The sequence below is a fragment of the Pelobates fuscus genome, chromosome 3 (assembly GCF_036172605.1).
Source record: "Pelobates fuscus isolate aPelFus1 chromosome 3, aPelFus1.pri, whole genome shotgun sequence".
NCBI lineage: Eukaryota > Metazoa > Chordata > Amphibia > Anura > Pelobatidae > Pelobates > Pelobates fuscus.
In genome coordinates, this window is record NC_086319.1 from 363,593,138 (window position 1) to 363,618,067 (window position 24,930).

General features: G+C 43.3%; 1 protein-coding gene across 2 annotated transcripts in view; it reads right to left on the reverse strand.

The window, feature by feature from the left end:
* LOC134603388 (myosin-2 heavy chain-like) overlaps positions 1–24,930 on the reverse strand; it is a 58,024-nt gene that overhangs the window by 13,442 nt on the left and 19,652 nt on the right. For both annotated transcript variants that reach the window (XM_063449301.1, XM_063449302.1), the window contains 9 exons: positions 22,632–22,843; positions 21,507–21,735; positions 20,791–20,870; positions 17,462–17,558; positions 12,745–12,885; positions 11,812–11,861; positions 7,497–7,605; positions 6,716–6,757; positions 1,383–1,514 (listed from right to left, as the gene is read on the reverse strand). In XM_063449301.1, the coding sequence (XP_063305371.1) occupies positions 1,383–1,514; positions 6,716–6,757; positions 7,497–7,605; positions 11,812–11,861; positions 12,745–12,885; positions 17,462–17,558; positions 20,791–20,870; positions 21,507–21,735; positions 22,632–22,843 (1,092 nt within the window). The remainder of the gene's footprint in view (positions 1–1,382; positions 1,515–6,715; positions 6,758–7,496; positions 7,606–11,811; positions 11,862–12,744; positions 12,886–17,461; positions 17,559–20,790; positions 20,871–21,506; positions 21,736–22,631; positions 22,844–24,930) is intronic.

Below are 24,930 nucleotides of genomic sequence, written 5' to 3' on the forward strand. Positions count from 1 at the left end.
GCTCTATAGATAATCTCTGAAACAATATACAAATAATAATAATAACAAAGTATTTAACCAGGAAAGGTACATTCACATTACTCTGGTTTCCAAGTACGTCCTGGGGATGTTACCTTAGCCCAACATCCAGGGGTTGTTACTATCACCCAATTTAATGGTACTCATTTTATCTACCTCGGAAGGATGAAGGGCTGAGTCAACCCTGCCGGGATTTGAACCTGCAACCCAAGGGTTAGAACAGATTCTGCTGATGTATTAGCCTACTGAGCTATTTCACCGGCAAATGTGCACCCCCTACCCCTCTCCCCCCTGTAGGAAATCGGGCTCTTAGCTAGACAGGGTTTGTTGTATACTTCCTTCGTTCTGCCAGGGTATCATGCCTAAATACGTAAAGATTCTGACGGAACATAGAAGAGACGTGAGGTAGCGATTAATGTTGTGATCCTTAGTTCCGCTATCCATAGGAGCATCGGGGGAAAGAGAAACAGAGGACAAGGAATGCAACCATAATACAATATTGTCGACCTGCAGCAAAACGACTCCAGCTAAATTGTAGCAATATGTCTGTTTGACACTATTGCAACTGTAAGTATAGATTGGCAACAGTTTTGTTATGTTGTTGCAGTGATAGAGGCAGGATTAAAAACCGGAGATTAAGTGGAATCGGGTAAAATGCTTAAGCCTTCATTTCAAGCGTCTGGCTGGTACCTATGCTGTGCCTTCGAGGACACCCCTTACCCAAAAAATCTGACCACTTCTAGTCTTGCCTAATTTGACTCATATCCAACCCCGGGTGCTGGTAGACACCTAATAGCTAAATAAAGATTAGATATGTGAGAATCGGTGGTACGGATAACAGTCTTAAAAAATAAACAGTGTCCCAACTCAAATAGTTTCGAAGTTATTGGTCATAATCTTGTGAGCACACTTAATTTTGGTAACTTCAGAAAGTGCGCCTGTCAGTAGCCCTGACATGCATTTCGCCTTGTGGCTCCTCAGACGGGAGTGACAAAATGGTGTTCCAGCACTAATACGAATCGCAATGTTTTTCTAATTAACAAAGTGAATTTCAAATTTAAGGCTAAAAAAGTTCAAGTGGAAACATTCTCCAAGTTAGCCATGCTTCTAGTCCAGCTATTTTGGTCTAAGATTTGCAATTTCCTTAAAATACCCATCGATTATGACCAAGTCATCTTTTTCAAACCTAATTACTTCAGGTTGGCTAATTTTGCTTACAACTTGAAGTTCACTTTAAATTCTTCACAATCCACACTTTAACGAATAGCCATGATAGTACTGTATTTAAGTTAATTTAGCTCCCTTCTTCTTTCTCTGTCAACATACACCCGTAATGTACTACATGCTGTGGAAACCCTCATTACCTGGCTCCGAGCAGACTTTAGCTCCTGATATTGCTCTTCCAGCTCTGTGCCCTTTGTTTTCAACATATCCCAGACCTTCTGAAGTTCCTTTCGCACTTCAACTAGATCAGAGTCTACCTCCTCCAGGGACGCCTGTGTTATAAGGACACCAAATAATCACACATGTAAGATGTTTAAAACAGTGTTTATATCTCATCTCTTCCATAACTGGGAATATTAATAAGGCAGACTGTTCCCCGTTAGCAAGCTTTGGAGCAAGGTTACCTTTACCTCTAGAAAACCACAGGGGTTTAAGGGAGTGACACAATGACAGCCACAAATAGTCCCTACTTTAATAAACAATCCGTTTTTCACAAGGAAGATGAACAATCACTGCAAGCATGATGCCCCTTGTGATGCCTAATTATAGATCAAAATCTGTGCCTGTAATTAAAGGCCTTTTCCTTATATCTGGTTCACCGGAGAATGTCCCTTCCATGCATTCAAAACGCTAATTAGATGCTGTCCTCCAGCTGTAGGTCACCGTGTAAGTGAAAGATAAATATATTTTCAGGGCCGGCGCCACCTGTAAGGCGACCTAGGCAGCCGCCTAGGGCGCAACTTACCAGGGGGCGCCGGATCCCTGTCCCTGCTGCGCCTCCTCATGCTGCGCCGCCTGAGCGCTTTAGCAAGCCCCGGGCGGCGCAGCACTGCTGCATGGAGGGCGGCCGGGTTTATGACCGGCAGGAGGGAAGAGCAGAGCGCTCCCTCCTGCCGGTCTCTCCATGTAGCGTGGCCGGGCGGCGCGGTGCTGAGCATTTCCTGTCATCCCGCCGGCGGCCGGGTACAGGAAACAAAGGTTCCTGTCCCGCGTTCCGCGCCGCCCGGCCACGCTACATGGGCAGGAGGGGAGGGTAGGGACCACTAAGGGGGGGAGGGGAGGGGGTTTAAGGACCACGGGGGGGGTTTAAGGACCACTAAGGGGGGGGGGTTAAGGACCACTAAGGGAGAGGGGGGGTTTAAGGACCACTAAGGGAGAGGGGGGGTTTAAGGACCACTAAGGGAGAGGGGGGGGGTTTAAGGACCACTAAGGGAGAGGGGGGGGGGGGGTTTAAGGACCACTAAGGGAGAGGGGGGGGATTAAGGACCACTAAGGGGGAGGGGAGGGGGGGGTTAAGGACCACTAAGGGGGGAGGGGAGGGGGGGTTAAGGACCACAGGGGGGGGGTTAAGGACCACTAAGGGGGGAGGGAAGGGGGGGTTTAAGGACCACTAAGGGAGGGAGGGAGGGGGGGTATAAGGACCACTAAGGGAGAGGGGGGGTATAAGGACCACTAAGGGAGAGGGGGGGGTATAAGGACCACTAAGGGAGAGGGGGGGGTTTAAGGACCACTAAGGGAGAGGGGGGGGTTTAAGGACCACTAAGGGGGGAAGGGGGGGGTTTAAGGACCACTAAGGGAGGGAGGGAGGGGGGGGGGTTTAAGGACCACTAAGGGGGGGAGGGGGTTTAAGGACCACTAAGGGGGAGGGGAGGGGGGGTTTAAGGACCACTAAGGGAGGGAGGGAGGGGGGGTATAAGGACCACTAAGGGAGAGAGGGGGGGTATAAGGACCACTAAGGGAGGAGGGGGGGTATAAGGACCACTAAGGGAGGGAGGGGGTATAAGGACCACTAAGGGAGGGAGGGGGTATAAGGACCACTAAGGGAGGGGGGGATAAGGACCACTATGGGAGGGGGGGGATAAGGACCACTATGGGAGGGAGGGGGGGATAAGGACCACTATGGGAGGGAGGGGGGGTAAGGACCACTAAAGGAGGAGGGGGGTATAAGGACCACTAAGGGAGGTATAAGGACCACTAAGGGAGGGAGGGGGTATAAGGACCACTAAGGGAGGGGGGGGGGATAAGGACCACTAAGGGGGGGGGATAAGGACCACTATGGGAGGGGGGGATAAGGACCACTATGGGAGGGAGGGAGGGGGGTATAAGGACCACTAAGGGAGAGAGGGGGGGTATAAGGACCACTAAGGGAGGAGGGGGGTATAAGGACCACTAAGGGAGGGAGGGGGTATAAGGACCACTAAGGGAGGGGGGGGATAAGGACCACTATGGGAGGGGGGGATAAGGACCACTATGGGAGGGAGGGGGGGATAAGGACCACTATGGGAGGGAGGGGGGTAAGGACCACTAAAGGAGGAGGGGGGGTATAAGGACCACTAAGGGAGGTATAAGGACCACTAAGGGAGGGAGGGGGTATAAGGACCACTAAGGGAGGGGGGGGGGGATAAGGACCACTAAGGGAGGGGGGGGATAAGGACCACTAAGGGAGGGGGGGGATAAGGACCACTATGGGAGGGAGGGGATAGGGACCACTATGGGAGGGAGGGGGGGATAAGGACCACTATGGGAGGGAGGGGGGGATAAGGACCACTATGGGAGGGAGGGGGGGTAAGGACCACTAAAGGAGGAGGGGGGTATAAGGACCACTAAGGGAGGTATAAGGACCACTAAGGGAGGGAGGGGGTATAAGGACCACTAAGGGAGGGGGGGGGATAAGGACCACTATGGGAGGGAGGGGGATAAGGACCACTATGGGAGGGAGGGGAGGGTAAGGACCACTATGGGAGGTTGGGGGGGATAAGGACCACTAGGGGAGGGGGGATAAGGACCACTAGGGGAGGGGGGGATAAGGACCACTAGGGGAGGGGGATAAGGACCACTAGGGGAGGTAGGGAGGGGGGATAAGGACCACTATGGGAGGTTGGGGGGATAAGGACCACTAGGGGAGGGAGGGGGGATAAGGACCACTAGGGGAGGTTGGGGGGGGGAAAGGACCACTAGGGGAGGGGGGATAAGGACCACTAAGGGGGGGAAGGACCACCAAAGGGGGGTAAGGAGGGAGGACTACTAAGGAGAGGGGAGGAGGGTGATTACCACTAAGGGGGTGGGGGGAGTAGGGGAAGGTCTACTAAGGGGTTTGGGAGAGGGAGGACCACTAAGGGGGGAGGGGGGAGTGAGAAGACCACCAAGGGGGACTGCAGAGGGACAGGGGGCCAAGGGAGAGCACTAAGTGACAGAAGGGGAGAACACGGAGGGACAGAAGGGAAGGGGAAATCAATAATTGAGGGGAGAGCACTATGAATTTTTTTTTTTTTAAAAGAAAGCTGTTCCCATCTCAGTCCCTATCCTACCCCACAAACCCTCTCTTTTACACTACACACATACACAATGCATCCCCCCCCACACACACACAGAAACATACATAGTTACATAGTTACATAGTTACATAGTTAGATAGCTGAAAAGAGACTTGCGTCCATCAAGTTCAGCCTTCCTCACACCTGTTTTTTGCTGTTGATCCAAAAGAGAAAAAAAAAAAAAAACCCAGTTTGAAGCACAATTTTGCAACAAGCTAGGACAAAAAAATCCTTATTGACCCCAGAATGGCAGTCAGATTTATCCTTGAATCAAGCAGTTATTACCCTACATTGAAAGATTATATCCTTGAATATTCTGTCTTTGCAAGTATGCATCTAGTAGCTGTTTGAACATCTGTATGGACTCTGATAAAACCACTTCTTCAGGCAGAGAATTCCACATCCTGATTGTTCTTACAGTAAAAAAACCTTTCCTTTGCCTTAGACGAAATCTTCTTTCTTCCAGTCTAAACGCATGGCCTCGTGTCCTATGTAAAGTCCGGTTTGTGAATAGATTTCCACACAATGGTTTGTATTGGCCCCGAATATATTTGTATAATGTTATCATATCCCCTCTCAGGCGACGTTTTTCTAAACTAAATAGGTTTAAATTTGTTAACCTTTCTTCATAGCTGATATGTTCCAATCCTTTTATTAATTTTGTAGCCCGCCTCTGCACTTTTTCTAGTGCCATGATATCCTTCTTTAGAACAGGTGCCCAAAATTGCACAGCATATTCAATATGTGGTCTTACCAGTGATTTATAGAGAGGCAAAATGATATTCTCGTCCCGAGAATGAATGCCCTTTTTCATGCATGACAATACCTTACTGGCCTTGGCCACTGCTGATTGACATTGCACATTGTTGCATAGTTTGTTGTCTATAACAATTCCCAAGTCCTTTTCGTGTGTTGTTATCCCTAATTCGCTTCCATTAAGGGTATACGTTGCTTGTGTATTCTTTACGCCGAAGTGCATAACTTTGCATTCCTACAATGCATTCCTACTCACACACAGACACACCCGAAACACACAATTCATCCCTTACGTTCTCTTACATAATTAATGCACCCCTTACAGACACACACTGCATTCAATTACATACACAGAAACAAACCTTGCACCCCTTACACACACACACACACACACACACAGAAACATACAATGCATTCCTTACACGCAAACACACACTACATCCCCTATAAACACACTACATCCCTTACACAAATTGCACACATAAAACATCCCCAACTCATGGATGGGCCATGTAGGTGGATTTATGGGTGGGCATTGTAGGCGTATGCCCCCTGGGGGCCCAGACCTTGAGCTGTGTAAGGGGCCCTAAAAAATGGAGCTGCTTCCTGTTCGTTAATTGTTGTGAGCACTGTTAAAAACAGTCTCCAGGGAGCCTCTTCTACACCAGACCTGTGGAGCCAGACTGAGCCCATCATCAGCCTCTTGTCCTCATCTGGTGGTAAGTAGGCAATCCAATATATTATTAGTGGCACTAATCTCTAATTTACCTCACATTAAATGGATACTATAGTCACCAGAAGCACTACAGCATAATGTAGTGGTTCTGGTGTCTATAGCCTGTGTCTGTAGGCTTTTTAATGTAAACACACTGTCTTCTGGCAGAGCATATGGGCGGGGCATTGTGATGTCACATAGTGGGCTGGACATATGGGGGGGCGGCAAAAATTTTTTTGCCTAGGGCGGCAAAAATCCTTGCACCGGCCCTGGCTGGCTGTGAAGTTCTGAGTCTTAAAATAGTGCAGGGGACTGCAAGGGAGCTCTTAGTGTGATCTGCACCTGATATTGGTGCAGACCAGAAAACTCCCACAAGCAGGTGAGGGGGCACAGGGCTATAGAGCTGAGACTGCATGTCCAGACAGAGCCCCTGTCTGGTCCCCTGTCTGAGCCCAGGCATTAGGTTGCCTAATCAGTAATCTGGCTCTGTTTAGAGGTTACCAGTGGTTTACACTACTGGCAACTCTAACACAGAAGCTCCAGCAAGTCAATGCTTAGTATTCACTTGTTATATTTGCTCCTTTTGTGTTAATTGTTAAATCGTTTTACATGTATCATTATATTGTACTGTTCACACAAATTGTTCTGTGTTTCTCTTTGTCTTTATGCAAGATCTGTCTTGTCTCACCTTAATATCACCAGGTTTCTTATGCTTCAATTCTTCCACTTCCTAAAGAAAAAGCAAATATAAAATATGATTTGCCCACACCACTTTAATTCAGGTCATTTTAGAACAATGCTCTGTATGATTATGTTGGTTCTGCTAAGAGTCTAAACAGTGACTTGCACAGAGTTAACCTCCAATTTGGAAAATAAAGATCAGAACTGCAGTCAGAAAAATATCTAAATATCGGTAATTAAATAGCAAGAAAAGTAAATAAATAGCAATGTTCCCATGGATATCATTGGGAGAGCTGCGATTTGCGTAAAAGAGCTAACTTTAATTCTTATCTTTAGTAGCGTTAAATGATGGCAGCTTGACTCATTTTTGTTCCATTTGCCAAAGTGGATGTGTGAGAGAGCTCCAGTACTCCAACTGAGTATCTTGTCCACAGTTCCCTCTTACTGGAATGAATAAATGAACTTATCTTTTTACTGCGAACAGAGAGGGGGTCACCTAAACAACCACGTCAGGACTATAGTGCCAGGAACACATGTTTGTATTCCTTTAAGCTCAAAAAGACATATTATAAGTGCTGAAAACAGGCGACTTCCAGTGGTCAGGTGCCTACTCTACCTAATGGGAAATCAAGCCCTGGTACGGATGCTAGTATGGTGGGAGAATGGGAGAACACATGCACAATATCAGCGGTCTATAAGATACATTAGATCAGAGTTTTCCCGAACAAACAGTTTTTATCCAATGACAAGGAGGAGTGGGAACTCTGCACATAGTCTCACGGTCTCACCTCTCTCAAAGTAAATATTAGTTCTTCTTTTTGCATCACCGCTTCCCTCTCTTTTTCCAGCTCCTGTTTAAGATTTTCTATTTGTGACCTGAGTTCAGCTGATGATGTCCTGAAAGAAGACCCGCATTTAAATTGCAGTGAATTGTGACAGTGAAAGATTTGCAGCTTTTGGCTGGAGATATTGGAATTGTGAGAGGATACAAGCAACGTCCTCATTCATATAGCATGTGGCGTAGGAAGTGTTGCTACAAAGATTTGCGTTTATTTATTCATTCATTCATTTACATTGCTGTAGCACCTAAAATAATTCTTAACTTCTCATTCACACACCACGACTCATAGAAAATTACTCCACACTATGGTAGAGCTTGTTTTGCTTATAAGAACTTGCAAACTTAAACAATGTTTGATGACATCTGAGAGAAAACGGGTTCTCTTTCTGTCCTTGTCAATTCTGGGAGCTGTGTAACATTTTTAACAAATGGTCAAAATTACAATGAAGTTATAACGAAATCATACACAAGTAAACAGAACAAATGAGACATTGTTTTTTGCGTCAATTTAAAACAGGTGGAGATTTCCTGTGTCAAATTCACAGTAAAAGTAATACCTTAAAAGTATTTAATGCCTTTGTCATATGTTGGCCATCATCTCTTGCTGCATTCTTTTCATTAGGGGTATAAATATAAAAATAATGTGCAAAAGCTGCAGTTCTCTTGTCTGCTGCCTTTACAAGCCCTCCCCTTCTAACCCAGCCCAGACTTTCTGTGGCTGTCCAATCACAGACTTCCCAATACAGCTCAATGAGAAGTCTTTACAAGGCAGGTGCCCTGAGCAACTGCTGCTTCTTGAGTTTAACTTCACTGAGCTAAACAACCAGAAGATAACAGGACCGGTTGTCTGACAGTTGGGAGGGCGGTGTAACCAGGATAATTTATGAAAGTGTAAATTTTTATTAAAAAACTGCACTTTTTGTAAAAAGGGACACAGTGACAGACCTTCAGGTTACTCCTAAAAGAATATACTCATTGTATTTTGACCCTCCATCCCGTGTCCCCGAGCCACACACTTGTTCACGGCATCAGGAGCAGCCTAGACCCACCAAGAAGACACGATACGCTAGATCGGGATTAGCGTTGAAATCTTATAGAACTCAATATCAGCTCCTGGAGCTGCAGGTGCAGGCAGCGGTGTATTTACCGCGAGACTGACAAGGCATTTGCCTTGGGTGGCACTTTCAGGGGGGTGGCAAAAAAGCCACCCCCCCAATCGCCCTGGCAAATGCCCCTCCCCCCCCCAAGGCTAGCATGCGCTGATGTTGCGGGGCACATGAGGGAGCACAGTCCCCGAGCTCTCCCCTGTTGAGCTCCCTCGCACGCACTGCAGTGATGCCGGAGCCGGAATATGACGTCACTCCGGCATCACTAAGAGGCGCGCAAGGGAGCTGAGCAGGGAGATCCCAGCTCCCTCGCCACCTCCAATATGAGCCCGCCCGACTACCTGCCCGCGTGCCTCCCAGCCTAGCCAGCAGCAACCCCACTGGACCCCAGGGAAGAATCAATTCCAGCACTCCCAAAGGTCGGGAGGCTGGGTGGATTAAACTTAAAAAAAAAAAAGTATGTTAGTGTGTGTCTGTTAGTGAGTGTGTTAGCGTGTGTCTGTTAGTGAGTGTAAGTGTTTGTGTCAGTTAGTGTGTGCCTGTTAGTGAGTGTGAGAGTGTGTGTATGTTAGTGAGTGTGTGTCTGTCACTGGGAGTGTATATGTTTTTGTCAGTGAGTGTGTATGTGTGTTTGTCAGTGTGTGTGTATCTGTCACTGAGAGTGTGTGTCTGTCAGTGTGTGTATGCGTGCGTTAGTGTGTGTATACATGTTTCAGCATGTGTATCCGTGTCTGTCAGTGTGTGTATGCGTGCTGCAGTGTGTGTATACATGTTTCAGCATGTGTATCCGTGTCTGTCACTGAGAGTATGTGCCTGTCACTCAGGGGAGGGCTGGCAGCCTTAGGCCTGGGGGGAAAAACCAGTCAAGTGGCCCATTGCACCACCAAATCAGTTCACCATCCATGCCCACCTTTTCCTGGTTTTATAACGGATATTGATGTTATGCTAATCAGTAGCTCTTTGCCATACCCGCTCCTTCACGGCTCTGACTTTCAATGTTGTCAGAGCACAGGGTGAGAATCTCTGAGCCTGTGCTCTGACTCACTAACTGAGCGCCGGAACCACGAGGGAGAGGACTGCACCTACTGCTGATGCGCACCAGTGGACCACCAGCGAATCGTTTAAATTGAATATGCTGGTGTACCCAACTTGTGAGCTGTGTTGGCCGTCGGGTGCCTTTGTTGTCATGGCACCCTGCTTGACCGCACAGCTTGCACACCCCAACGGCTGGCCCTGCTGACACACACTGACGTTACTACTTAGACATCCCTCAATATTAATACAGAGATGAGAGTAAACACCAATAAACTGTGGATCCCCCCAAATTTATAAAGGTTTGCTTAGAGGATTTGTTGTAAGATTAAATCATGCCTCCTCCTCTCTCTCTCCCATGCGCTGCTCTGTAGGCTGGGAGGAAGTGAAGAGTAATCACATTCTCCCAGCACAGCGCCACCTGTGGCTGCATGGGGAACAGCTGTTTAATGTAATGCTTGCAGGACGGCCAGCTGCTGCAGAACCTCTTTGTTCCCGTCTCTGCAAAGGGCTCCAGGCACTGCTTGTTTTGAGTGTGAGCCACTGTAAATTAGGGTCAGAAGGCACTTGCACTGCGGTAAAGACGGGTCTGGGCAGGAGGAGAGTGCAGTGCAATTAGTGCACTCCCCTCCTGTGGGTCACCAGTAGACTGGTGCACCTGCCCAGGATCAGAGCCGGTGCAAGGATTTTTGCCGGCCTAGACAAAATAAAAAATTGCCGCCCCCCCATGTGACATCACAATGCCCCACCCATATGATCTGCCATATGAACTAATGCCAGTGCTGCACACAGTGTGTGTTTACATTAAAAGCCTGCAGGGACCAGCTATAGACACCAGAACCACTTCATTAAGCTATAGTGTCCCTTTAATGTGAGGTAAATTATAGATTAGTGTCACTAATAATATACTAGATTGCCTACTTACAACCAGATGAGGATGATGATGGGCTGCAGTTTGGCTCCACTGGTCTGGTGTAGAACAGGATCTCTGGAGGCTGTTTGCAACTGTGGTCACAAAATTCAATGTTCTGGGAGAATTGGAAGCAGCTCCATTTTTGGGGGGCCCTTACACAGCTCAAGGTCTGGGCCCCAGGGAATGTGTAATGTAATTGTTTAGTGTTAAATGTTAGTATGCTCGCCTGTCTTGCTAATGCTTGCAATCAACTATGTGGATTTGGCTGCGGACCCTGTACAGCTCCACCTGTTGGTTGCAAGGATCTAGTAACGGCTATATGCACTACCTGTATAGCAAAGAATGCTATTTGCATATTCAGGTATATTTGCATAATGCTGTTTCTGCAGGCAGGAGAGATGTTTTGCGTTTATTATTGTTTTCCCCACCCCTTTATAAATGTTATTAGGTTATTATAATTTCCTGTATGTTTTCTGACATGTTTTGTTTATTTGTATTTTATTAAGTTTGTCACAGCAAGCTTTATGTAACGGACGTATGGGCTAATCCCAATTAAAATAAAGTATTGCATTTTAGTTCCATTTGGAACTGGGTTTCCTGTGTGGATTTTTAGGGATCCCAGTGACATAGTCATCAGACCTGTCGGCTGGTTGCACGATCCCTGTAGCCCTGGGATAAATCAAGAGAGCTAGGCCTGAGAGCCACAAGTGCCTTTGTAAAGGCAATAGCAATCATTTTAAGCAGAGCTGCAGAGGAATAGGCATAGGGGACGATACCTGGTTGGATGGAAATGCTTCAGAAGGACCCCAGTCAAGCTGTGGCGACTGGGGCAGAAGCGCTTCAGGTTTCCCAGTTTTAGCTAGGAAGCGAGCTTGGCGGAGGTACCCAGCCACAGTACAAGGAGCTTCATCACAGACACACTCTTCACACAGAAAGCACTTCAGCAAGCTAGAGTGATTTAGGTGTTTGGAGTATTCCTTTAATGGGCTGAAAAGCCCACCAACAAAAAAAAAAGTGAAACATTTTATCATAGTATTTTAGCCTTCACTTCAATTTAAAAGCTAAATTCTAGTCTTCTAAACCATATTTTCCAAAATACACAAAGTTCCCTTGGGGGAAATGTAGTTTACCAACACCTGTCAGTTATTAGTAAGCAGGATTTCAAGCATGGCATTGGTGGGTAATAATATGCTGCCTGATTGCTTGCTCACCTTTCCGACTGGAACAATAAGCTATGGGAGTCCAAGTTGTGTGGGTGATTCTGCAAAAAAACAAAAAACACAAAAAAAAAATGTTAATTTCATGGTTTATTGGTGTAAGTATAGCCTCCCTTCCTGGATTTTTGCACAGTAATGTAGGTAAAAATAATTTACATAATGTTAGAACATTTAACTATAGCAATATTATATATTTTTTAGACATGTGCAATTGGTTTCGGACGAATTTCAGCAATTCAGATGCTTCCGAATGTCTGAATTGCCGAAGGGCCGAATTTCAGAATTTCAGAAGGGCCGAATTTCAGAATTTCAGAAGGGCCGAACCGAATTGCAGAAGTGCACTTCGGATTTCTGAAAAGTGGCAAAACAGGAAAGGGAGGGAAAATTAAGGGAATGACGACAGGAATCTAACCCTAGCCCTAACCCTACTCCTAGCCTTAGGTTAGGGGTAATGTAAGGATTAGGAGTAGGGTCTGGGGTAGGGTTGGAGTTAGGGGTAGAGGTAGGGTTAGAGGTTAGGGTTAGGGTTGGGGGTAGGGTTAGGATTAGGGGTAGGTTAGGCTTAGGGAATTGCCGAATTTCAGAAGTGCCTAACCAAAGTTCCGAATTTCCGAAGTCCCTATTTTCGGATTGCCAAACTGAACCGAGGTGCCTAATTGCCAAAGTCCCGAATTTCGGAAGTGCCGAACCAAATTTTTTGCCCATGCACATCCCTAATATTTTTTATTAACACGTAACCCTTGTAAGATATATGGCTATGTGGCTCAATTCATAGGACCAGGGCTGTAGTTTGCAAAGTGCTATATGACTGTAGGACTAGCCTATAACTCTCAGGTCTATCTCTTTACTTTAAAATTATTCAACTCTGGTACGCAGGTGACTACTCTGCTTAATGATAAATCTGGCTCTGTAGGTATTAGAATTTACCTTGCCATTCTTTTCTTCAGTTCTAAGCTTAGCTTCTAGCTCTCCAATTCTCTCCTGCAGAGCTTCCCTTCGGCTTCTCTGTAGCTCCAACTGCTGTTTGCATGCGTCTAGCTCAATGCGAAGGACAGATCCATTCTGCATCTGTGTAGAAATAATTAGCCCATATAAGTAATGTCCATTTAGCTCATTATCTGTATCATCAAGGAAACCTAACAAGGTTTGTATATCCATGCTTGCAATATTTCTATCTCTGATATCTAGAAATATGAGGAAAGAGCTTCACCTCGTCACCAAAAATAATAAACACTAAAGACTTCCAAACAGTAACAAGAATTCAGTCGTGAAAAATTTTCATGGTTGATCACCAAACTCCAAAATGTAGCAAATTAAAATCCAAATTGCAAAATCAAGGCCATAACAAGATGTGACTAATAGTTTTTTTCTTGTTTTCTCAAAATTACCTTTTTTTTGCTTAAATGGACAGTCTAAGCACACAAATCGCTTAATCCTAATCCTAAATTATTTTGGGCATAGATGCAGCCCATCCAGTCTTGTAAATGAAGCGCTCTTTTAGAGAATTGGCATTGTTTCAGAAAAAAATGACACTGTTTACAGTTTGAAATTTCCATCCCCGCTAGTGGCTTTCAGACACCTCCGTAGTCCGTAGAAATAGATTCATGTAAAGTATATTGAACCAGAACCTGTGTCTGTCCAATGCTTCTCAAAGCAAACATTGGATTGGCAGAACACTGCGATTGTGTGCCGCGTGTCTTCAATGCATCTAATTGGAAAAAAGGTTTGATGGCTTCACCAGAGTGGGACGCTCTGGATTATAGGTATGTTTAATTAAACTAAATAAATAAACAAACAGAAACCTAGGGGGTTCTAATAGTCTAAAAATATTATCCTTCATTGTAGAAAATGAAATTATTAAAGATACTGTACTGAATATCACCATGTCAATGCAAAAGTTAAGTCATAGATCAGGCGTTGATGCAGTATCAATGCCTGTTGTATGGTTACTTAAAGGAACACTATAGTCACCCAGTCCACTCCATCTCAATGTTTTAACCCATCACATGTAAACATAGCAGTTTCTCAGGTAAATCCAACCTCTAGTGGCGAAATTTGCATCCAGCGTGCAGAACGTCCATAGGAAAGCATTGAGAAATGCTTTCCTATGGACTGATTGAATGTGCGCGCGGCTCTTGCCACGCATGCGCATTCCGCTCCGCTCGGGAGCTGACGTCGGCGGGGGAGCCCGGCGCTGGTTTAAAGTAAGTAACTGAAGGGGTTTCAACCCCTTCAGTCCAGCGGGAGGGGGACCCTGAGGGTCAGGGTCCCCCAAGGATGACATAGTGTCAGGAAAACGGGTTTGTTTTCCTGACACTATAGTGATCCTTTAACTTTTGCAGTAACATGGTGATATTGAGTTATCTTTAATATTTAGGTTTCTACATAAGCATGGCTTATCACCATTCATTTCTTATTATGAATTTATTTTTTAAGAATCTGTATTACATATAATACTATTGTTTAGGACAGTGGTTCCTAAACCAGTCCTCACGACCCACGCAACAACCAATTCATCTTTATTTGTATAACAGTTACTCTCTTGCTGTAATCTGCTGTTTCAGTTTATTGCTGATAACGCTGTTAATGCTGCATGGATCGCACACAGCAGACAGTGTGCTTACATTAGCAGTTCCTTCTGTTATCAAGCGAGCACGGTTAATGCAAGTGGAATATCATTGTTGCTGCTCTTTATTTATCAGACAGAACACTTGCTTCTTATCTTTATTATTTTTACTTCTTTTTTTATTTTATTTTTTTGTTCAGCCCCTTAGTAGGATATGGAGTTATACCATAACTACAGAAGAAGAAAAAAAAACACCTTTTTGACACCGATATAATTAGAGCAGAATAATACTTTAATGATAAGTTTTCATTGTTTTCTTTTTTTGGACTTTGGACCCCTGTCTCGACATTGTAGGATTTTCTTTTCCTGTGTTTAGTTTTTGAGGTCACCCAAGTAAAGGTCTCCATACAATTCAAGCAATCTCCACATTAAATACACATGTGACAGTGTTCTGGACATGTTGCCAGTATAAGAATACTTTGCTAGCCCTCTAATCATAGGCAGTCTGTCAAACTGGCACCTTTTACAATCACAAGCATCACCAGTGAAGCAGATTGCCCCACTGACACACTCCCACTCCCTCATATCCCCAAATGTTGGGAACTACGCAAAGTAGAGAGAGCTGGGAAACGTTATATTGGACTACATTTCACATGCTGATTAAAAATTCACCGTTGGTAAATAATTCTCCGGCAATATTTCTACATGGAAAACGAATACAAGTCTCCAAACTCACCTTTAGCTTTCTAACCTCGATCTCTTTCTCTGCTCTTTCTTTTTCGACTTCTTTCAACTTTTCGCTGCAGTGAAACACAAATAACTGGGGGAATTCTAAAACAGGTTGACAAATCCCAAGATAAAGGCAAGCAAGTGACTGAATTGGGCAATGGAAAGGCAAGTGTAACTTATCATATATGCCTATGTCTACAGGGAAGAATGAAAGGCTTGTGGGCATGGGGAAATACAAAGGTATAAAGCTCCAAGTGGCAAGAAGTGAGGACATCTCTTTGGGCATTAAAGGGCTATGTAGATATAATGATAACGTTAAAAGCCAGGAAAATACAATTCCTGGTGTTCCATCTATTGTGAACTAGAAATTCCATCTTTGGGGAGAACTGAGCACATTAAAATATGGCGATACATCTTGGCACTGTAGACAGTATTATTACTACTAGAACAGTTTAGAATTCCAGGTATCTATGTGGCTAAACATCATACTCATTACAATTTGGAAGGCATAATATTTTTGTATGTGTGGCAAGACGTGTGGTCCATGGGAAGGGCTTTAAATTAAAAATATGTATATGTGTATATGTGTATGACCTAGCTATAGTTAATCATGCAATTAAGTAATTTAGAAGAAGACCAACATGTTTTATTTAAAATAATTTGTAAGCATATTATTGACCACCTAAACCAAGACAGCTGGATGTTTGGATGTGGATCTCGATGATACCCTCACACAAACCCCAAATACTACTAGATTATAGAAGGGATCACGGAGTAGGAAAAATGGAGAGAGAGGGATTTGTGCCTGAAAGAGGGTCGCTTGGTGGGTTTGCCAAGAAGGAACTCACCGAATTTGCTTTAATTCTGTATATAGCTCCTTCAGCTGATCATTATGCTCTGCACTCTCATTCTGTAAAGAAAATACCATTAAAACAAACATGTATTTATTTATTTTTGTATTTTTGAATCGAGCAGGAGGTTTTTTTTTGTGTGCCTGTACCAAGGGGAAAGGAGATATTTTGTTGCAATATTTTCTCCTTGAAGGTCAGATGGTTATTAACTAACTGTGTATTGTCCAAAAATTAACATGAATTTCAAATTGTAGGCCAAAACAAATAGAATTGGAATTGCCAATATCCAAGACAGGTATGTTTTCAGTTTGCTTATAATGGCCTACATTTTTTAATTAATTTTGAATTCACTATTTGACTGCATTCCTCCTACTATCATTATCAATACCTGATGAAGTCACTAAGGGGAACAACGCATAAATTGCACAACTGCATAAACATGAGCCGTAGGACTCCTTTCCACAAACTTGATAATCATACAACTTTGGAGAATGTTGAAAGGACACTTTAAGCACCAAAATTACTTTAGCTTAATGAAGTAGTTTTGGTAAATAGATTATCCGTCTGAAGTCTCACCATTTAGAAACATCGGCCATTTAGGAGCTTTGCTTATGGATCTTTTGGCACACATCCCCTGGCTGCCTCCCTACACACTTTCTGCAAAGTAAGATCTAGTTCTGAAACTTCCTTTGATGCAAAGTGTGTCTGATTTAGAATGTATCTCATGGTCTGTTAATTACCTACTACAGTAGCCTCACATGTGTGATTAAAGTACAATCAACAAAAAAGGAGATAAAAACTTCTAAATTAAAAACACGGTGCTGTAAGAGCTGACTGAAAATGTACCTTTTTTTGCAAAGGCCTTGTGAGTCACAGTCAGGGGAGGTGTGTCTGGGCGGCTATATAGAAATAAAAGTGAAGGAAAACTGGACACAGGCATCTGAGAAACCCAGGTATGTTGTTAAGCAGTATTGAAATGGCTGGAGTACTTACCTTTGGGACAATTTGCAATAAAGGAAGTTTAAACATTAGATCTAATTTTACAGGAAGTGTTTAGGAAATCTGTGTAAGTCACATGCAGGGAGGTGTGACGAGCTGTATCAACAAAGTGATTTAACTCCTAAATGACAGAGATTTGAGCAGTGAGATTGCAGGGGCATGAGCTATACATTAAAACTGTTTTATTAAGTGAACATTGTTTTGGTGCTTGGAGTGTCCCTTTAAAATGTTGTTCTTAAATATTATATAATTTTTTTGCATATCCTTATCTACCAATGGTGCTATTTTTATTTTTATTATTATTATTAGCATGTTACATTATTATTATTATTAGTAGTATGTAACACCAACCTTTAAACACTGAGATTTACAATAAATGAATTATTAAAAGTGTTGTCTCTCCTGAACCCAGTGATAGCTATAAGCCAGTTTCATGCCCTATTGTTTAATGTGTTGGGGAGGGAGATGCCTATCTGTACTATATGCATTGTGAACATACCCTGGTGCTGAGCAGGTGGCTCTGAAGATGCTGCATTTGATGACTCTCTGCCTGCTCTTTCAGCTGCTTTTGCAACAGGTGGATTTCTTCCTGCAAACTAGGAGCAAATCAAAACCTTGTGAGATATCCTAAATGACTGAATAATAATAATAAAAAATACACAATTCTAAGAAAATAACATCACAGTAGCATTAAAATGAAAAAAAAAAATAAAAAAAACACACACAAGTATAACAGAGACAACACAACAAGCAGACAGAAAATAATATATCCCTCTTTGTACAGATTAGGAGGATCATCTGCCCAAATGCCATCACAGGGCTGTGACTTTTTTATGTATCAGTGTGGCCTAAATGATTCTTATATGCACATGTGATTGGAAGGACAAACAAGCTGACAGGCTATTTGCTAAAGGGTTAATTGTTGGGAATTATAAGCAGATCTGTAATTTTTTTCCTCTCTCAATGCCCTACCATCTTTGTGTTCCTAAGATGACGGCACCAGGAATTCTGTGCTCTGCCCTTGCTTGGGGCGTGCTCATCAAATGAGGGCCTATTTGTCAACTTTTGTTAACCTTCAGGTTATACATAACTTATACATATTTCTTCTGTATAACTTTAAGAAGAAAACGAAATATTAGAAAAAAAAAAACTACAACAACTAAAAATGAAACACTATAAAAAAAAAAAAATCACTTTAAAGTGAATTTTAAAATTTGGGGAAAAAACGGCCAAGCTGGAACTATAGCTGACATGTTTGTTTGTTTTTTTTACCTAAAATTAGAAATTCACTTTTAATTCCTAAAAATTCACATATTAGTAAATAACTTTGTAAATATTTGCAAATAATAAACTTGATTAAATTTCCAGTTATAATGTTTATCGTCAGTTTCTTGGCTCACAATAAGCTTTTTATCTGTTCGATAGGCATAATGTCCTGTGGGCCGTCAATATGACTGGCTAAAGTGATAGGATCTTGACCATCGAGTAGAGAGTCTCCACTGAGGTTTTCAAACATAGTTATGCACATTAAATAAACACTATAGTGTTGGGAATACAAACGTGTATTCGTAACACTAAAGTTACCTGTTAAATGTTTAGGTCCCGGCCCGGCCCCCTTCCAAATGCATTAAAAGGTGAGATTTACTTACCGGTACCTTTTTTCCACTCTGCCACCATGGCTGAGATGATTAATCTTGAAATCACGAAAACCATACAAGCATTTTTGCAAAGGTTAGGACCCATTGGTATCCCATGATTTATGGTACTCTTCTAAAGGGCAGCACTCTACTCTCTCCTCCAGCTCTACTTCACTCCCACCCTATTTTATTGCTATTTCCTGTCCTATTGTGTTTTACATCCCACCTCCTATAGAATGTAAGCTCGATTGAGCAGGGTCCTCTCCAACCTATCGTTCCTGTAAGTTTTTGTAATTGTCCTATTTATAGTTAAATCCCCCCTCTCATAATATTGTAAAGCGCTAAGGAATCTGTTGGCGCTATATAAATGGCAATAATAATAATAAAGATTGAGTCAATACTGTTTGTTCCACAACACTTTAATGTCCCATTTTTTTTTCCATTCTTTATTTTATTGAAGCATTGAGTGAGCGTTACAGATATGAAGAGGAGGAGATACATAACTGATATTAATGCAAGAATACATTGAAAAGTGACATTACATAATCTCCCCAGAGGGACTGCTTCATTGTATAGGTTATAGTTAGTAGGTTTATCCTAGTAGCAAAAACAGTTAGATAGAAACAGGTAGATAACGTTAATATGAGCAATCAGGTTTTAAGTGGCATGTATAGTAAACACTTATCTTCCCCTGAGGCTAGTAGGACACTTTGCTTAGTAAGGTATTCAGTCTGGAATAATACGCTATGTGGCATTCTTGCTGGTTCTGCACAATCTCATACTAGGCTATAGGAAACAAGCTAGTTACAAATTAGTAGTAAATAAACTGTGCTAGAAATACTATTACTATTAATACTACATACTATTCTGGCGTGCCACAGTAGATTATAACGTAGGTAAGCTTATTCATCATAGTTAGCATGTCAACGGTTCACATATGTACAGTTTAAACCGGCAAACATGCATGTTTTTCCACCCCAGGCCCACCCCCAATCGACCAGATGTAAGTCCATGGCTGTGTGGCATGAGACCCGTCCAGGTAATATATAGGAGCATGAGCTCGGGAGCCCAACTGTTGGTTGCAGACCAGTTGAATGGCAGAGTAGTCGGTCCCCTGTGGTGTGTTTGCAGGTCAGTCCAGCGCCTGCCTTGGGTGGGAGACAGCTCCCTGCAGCCATGCCGTGTCCCCTGTGTGGTCTCGCGGTCGTGGGCTGTCATTCTCTGTGTTCCTGTTTTCTGCGCGGCTTGCCAAGAGGGTCAGAGAGTTCGGCTTCATCGCTGGGGCTCCGTCTCTCGCTGTGGGTACATACTCAGTGGGTGCCCTTGGTGTGCGTGGGTGGCAGCTCCCAGGCGCCGGTCTCCACCAGTTGTTGTAATGCTGTGTGCGGAGGTACAGCGTGGCTCTGGTTTCTCCACCGCGGTTTAGCTTGTCTCAGGATGGTCTCAGCTGGAGCTTGCATGTTCCTTTGCTTCCCATGTCGGCCTGCTGACAGCGTGCGGCGGATGCATCCACCACCCTTCATGCTTAGGTGGCTCGCCATGTGGTTTCCGCCATTTTGGTTGCGGCCTCCGCGTGTTTTGGGGGTAGCTCCGTCGCTGCCTGGAGTGCTGGCCTTTCTGCATGCCAGTAGGCCCAGGGTAGGGGCCGGGATCACCCCCGCCGGCCCAGAAGGGGGGGGAACAGGACCGGACCCCCCTAGCTTCGTGCTTCGCCCATACCGCTGGTGGGCAGGATAGCTGGGCAGCGGCCATCCACCCCGCTCACCGCCCGAGCGGAAACTTTGCAGCAAGCCTCTCTCGGAACCAGGGTGGTTTCTTGCATTGGATTGCTGTTGCCAGTCGGTAGCTTTGTATAAATCCGTTTTTTTTTTGTATGAAAACTGGGTGAAATTGCAGGAGCTGCACTATCGTGCGTCCGTTTCGGCATGGCGGTCCTGCCCCGCCCCCCTTAATGTCCCATTTTTACCATCTGTGCTATCCTCCCTTTGTAGTTAGACTGTCGCTGTACAGTTACTATCCATTTTACAAAGTTAAATTTCACAATGTAACTATTCATCATTGATGCCATCTCGAAGAATATAATGGTGCTCAAGTATATTTAGATGTGTAGGGCAAAAGATAGACAGAGACTAGATTAAAAATATAAAATATGATGGGCACTTAAAGACATGCAGACAATTCTCTAACCAACCTGCTCACAGTCATTCTGAGTTCAGACAGCTCCTCTGTGTCCAATTGCAATATTCCACGATCTTCAAGGAGTCCCGTATTCTGCAAAGTACGAGAACCTTGGGAGTTAATCATTTTACCAAGTCTGTACTTGTCCTATATGCTGCACATTTAGCAACGTATGTGGTCCTTGACAAACATATGTCTACTACAAATGGATTAATTTGCTGTAAAAACCACAGCTAGCTATTTCAGGATTACCTCGGTTCCTTACAACGATGTACTCTTATTCGAAAGTTAGAAAAATCATCTAAAATACACACAACATTCTCACGTGCATGAAACCAAAACAAATCCACCGGGGGCAAGGGGGAGGGGGGGCACAATGGAGCATGGTACAAAATAGTAGTGTATAATCGGTGGACATTGGTGAATTTGTTTTTAATTGCAGGCCCTTAATTCTTCTTGTATTTCACTTGGATGAAGCCTGAGACTGTTTTCTATAGAGCAGTTTGTAGGTCACATAATACACCCAAAGCAGGAAACAAAATTTGCTTTACTTGAGATCCACATTTGACAGGGGAGAAACAACATTTGTCGACATTTGTTGTGCAATACAAAAATTATAAATTGGAAAAAATGTATAAAGAGAGTGGTTAAGAAGCCCTATATTAAACAGTACAGTGTGATATGTGTGTAGATATTTTAGGCTTTATACATTACATAAGGTCACCTCACCTGATCAGCAGCTTTCTGGCACTGGGAACTGGCATGCTCTAACCTTTCCTCTGTATTCTTCAAATTAAGGGCTGTCTCTTGCCATCTCTCTTTCCAGTACATTGCCACCTGCTGCTGTTCCTGAATTTGGGAGCCCATTTGTTCATGCGCCTGTTCCAAAGCCACCTCCAATGTATTGCAATGTGTACGGAGGGTGTCCCTCTCCTCCTGCAACTGCTCATGGGAGGATCTTAAAGAAAAAGAACAAATAAGTTAGATTGAAAGCTGTTCTGATCCAGGCCAGGTCTTGGTTTAGCACTAACATCACAGAAAAAAGTATTGTAAATTTTTCGGAAAAGTAATTTACTCTAATAGCTGATTTAAACTTTATTTATTTTGTAAAATCTAGCCTTTATTAAAACATAAAACAACCAATAGTTAATGCCTACATGCAAGCAGTGATCTGCACAGATATGCAATGCGTGTTTCTCAACCAGATTTACGTGTATCCCAATAGCTGGCTGGCTGTCCTGCTTAGAGCCCCCTGGAGATGGCTGGCTGTGCCCTAAGGCCGAGTAGCCACCTACTTACCCAGTCGACAAGTGTCTATGGAGACAGAGGTGGTCTTAATGATCTTATTTGGAGGAAGCAGTGCTGGAAGATCATGAAAATTACCCAAGCACCAAACTGAACCCCAGGGAAAGGCACCATTACCACCCTAGGCACCATTGCCACTACAACACGCTATATTGCGCTTCAAGTATTCCTTTAAATATCATAAATACTACAGCTCGATGTAATGGTTACAGAGCAAAACAGGTGTGTTTTTATTTTATTTTTTTGTAAATGTTAAGCAACAGTTTGTGTTTTTTTCCCAGCAACCTATAACCTGCCTGTTTTTGGGTCGGGTTAGACCAGCAGTTTCGTTCTATCACTATACATTGATAATGCAGCTCAAGAGAGGGTGAACTGTAAATGGTCAGGAAAGTACCATGGAATGGCACCCATAGCCCCTTTGCACCATAACCACTATGCTGAGTTGTAGCTTAAATGGTGACCCTTTGGCTACCCCTGTTCAAGGACATCATTGTGAGCATTGTATCTGCATAGATGTCCTCTCCATTGTAATGTCGAGCTCTTACACACCTGAGTTCAAGGACACTCTCACTATCCTCCTCATTCTCCATGGATGACTCCAGCAGCTGTTTCTCTGCCAGTAGTTGTGCACGCTCCGCCTCTAGTGCAGCTGTAAGGTTTTTGGAGATCTTATGCTCTGCCTGGATCTGGTGAAGCTCACTCATGCAGATCTGGAGTTTCTCTTGTGTCTGTCCCAGGTCCACTGTCAGCTTCTCATTCACCTGGTCAGAACATTCTAATGTAATATACACCAAAACTCTCTATATAAAATAACTGGAGTAGGAATCGTCATCTGACGAATTCAAAACAGTTACTGATCAACGATAAACATATTCAAAAGCAATTCAACTTTGAAGGTTAGAAAGTACAAAGTAAAAATTCCAAAGTGGATCTTGATTTTTTTTTTTTATAAGAAAGGGTCCCTCAAGCACACCCTGGATTGTCATCCCACTTATTGCAACCTCTGACTCAAATTACCCCATAGATATAGTTGTTTGTTTTTGTTTTGTTTATTTTTTCCCACCAAAAATGAGTATCGATACAGATTTGAAGAGGTATTCATTTTATGCAATATATCTTTAATCCCATTCTTTTTTTATCTGCTATTGGGGATATGATGTAAAAGATCAAATCATATTTCAGGTTAAACTAACGCAGATGTAAAGATATGTTAAATGGATTAATAAATTATCTCTCGAAATTGTAGATACTGGTCCCCATAGTCTCACTAATGTAATATCTAATATGGACAACTTTAAATCCATTTACTAAAGTGTTAAATGTCACAAATTCAAAGAGAATTTCAAACGTTAGCCAAATTAGTCTAATTGGAAAAATTCGATGAGCAAGCTATGTTTTCATATCTTTGGCTTTTTGGTCTAAAAAGTTAAATTTAATTTAATTAAATTTAAATTAAACAATCCACACTATAGTCCGAATCTAATCAAACAATATATCAAGGCATATAACTAGTCACGACATACAAGCATTATTATTTTCCATCCAGAGACCATTAATGAAAATGCAGAACCCACAATTTGATTGTCTAGACATGAAGTCAATTAACACTGCATTGCTCACCCTTCTGTTAAATGCTATGATGCCAAATGAAAGAATTATAAGACTACACAGTAATTATGGCAACCAACTTCCATTATGTTACATTTATCCATAGGCTGCTTACAACAAAAATGTGCAAGTTACCAAGCACTTCAAGCCAGGTGAAAAAGTTATTTTTTTTTAAAAATATATATATATATATATATATAAAAAAAAAAATTATTTTTTATTTTAATGCTTTAAAAAGTGCACAGTTAGATGAATCCTATTTCTGTTTGACAACCAATGAGGGATTGGGATTTTGGAACCGATCCATCCTATAGGTGACAGGATGGTGACAATGGTTCAGTTTAAAGGGCACTCCAGGCACCCAGACCACTTCTGCCCATTGGAGTGGTCTGGGTGCGAACTCCCACTACTCTTAACCCTGCAACTGTAATTATTGCAGTTTTTTATGAACTGCAATAATTACCTTGCAGGGTTAACTCCACCTAGAGGTCACTTCCTGATTCATAGCAAAGATTTTCTTTGCTAGAGCGTCGCTGGACATCCTCACGCTGTAATCTTTTTCAATGCTTTCCTATGGGGAGACCTAATGTGCGTGCGTGGCATTGCCGCGCATGCGCATTAGGTTTCTTCAGCCGGCGAGGGCGGGATCAGTCTCGCCCACGGGCTGACGCAATTACTGGGAGGAGCGACGTCGACCTGAAACCACCGCCGAGGGACATCGCCGGGGTCTCAGGTAAGTGACCTGAAGGGGTTTTCACCCCTTCAGCTACCTGGGATGGGAGGTGGGAGGGAGAGGGTACCTGCAGTGCCAGGAAAACGGATTGTTTTCCTGGCACTGGAGTTTCCCTTTAAGACATTGATATGCAAATAGAAACATAGAATGTGACGGCAGATAAGAACCATTCGGCCCAATTTTCTAAATACTTTCATTAGTCCCTGGCCTTATCTTATAGCTAGGGTAGCCTTATGCCTATCCCACGCATGCTTAAACGCCTTCATTGTGTTAACCTCTACCACTTCAGCTGGAAGGCTATTCCATGCACCCACTACCCTCTCAGTAAAGTAAAATGTGTTATGTATAGATAGAAGGTGCATCATGGCTACTCAGTTAAATTGCTTAAAATGAAAATCTGGGCAAATTCTGACATGTATTATGCAAGTAATTTCAATGTACTCTATAACTAGAGATTTATACAGTGCCAGACAGTTAGATTGTCTAGTCAGCAGTAACAATGTCACT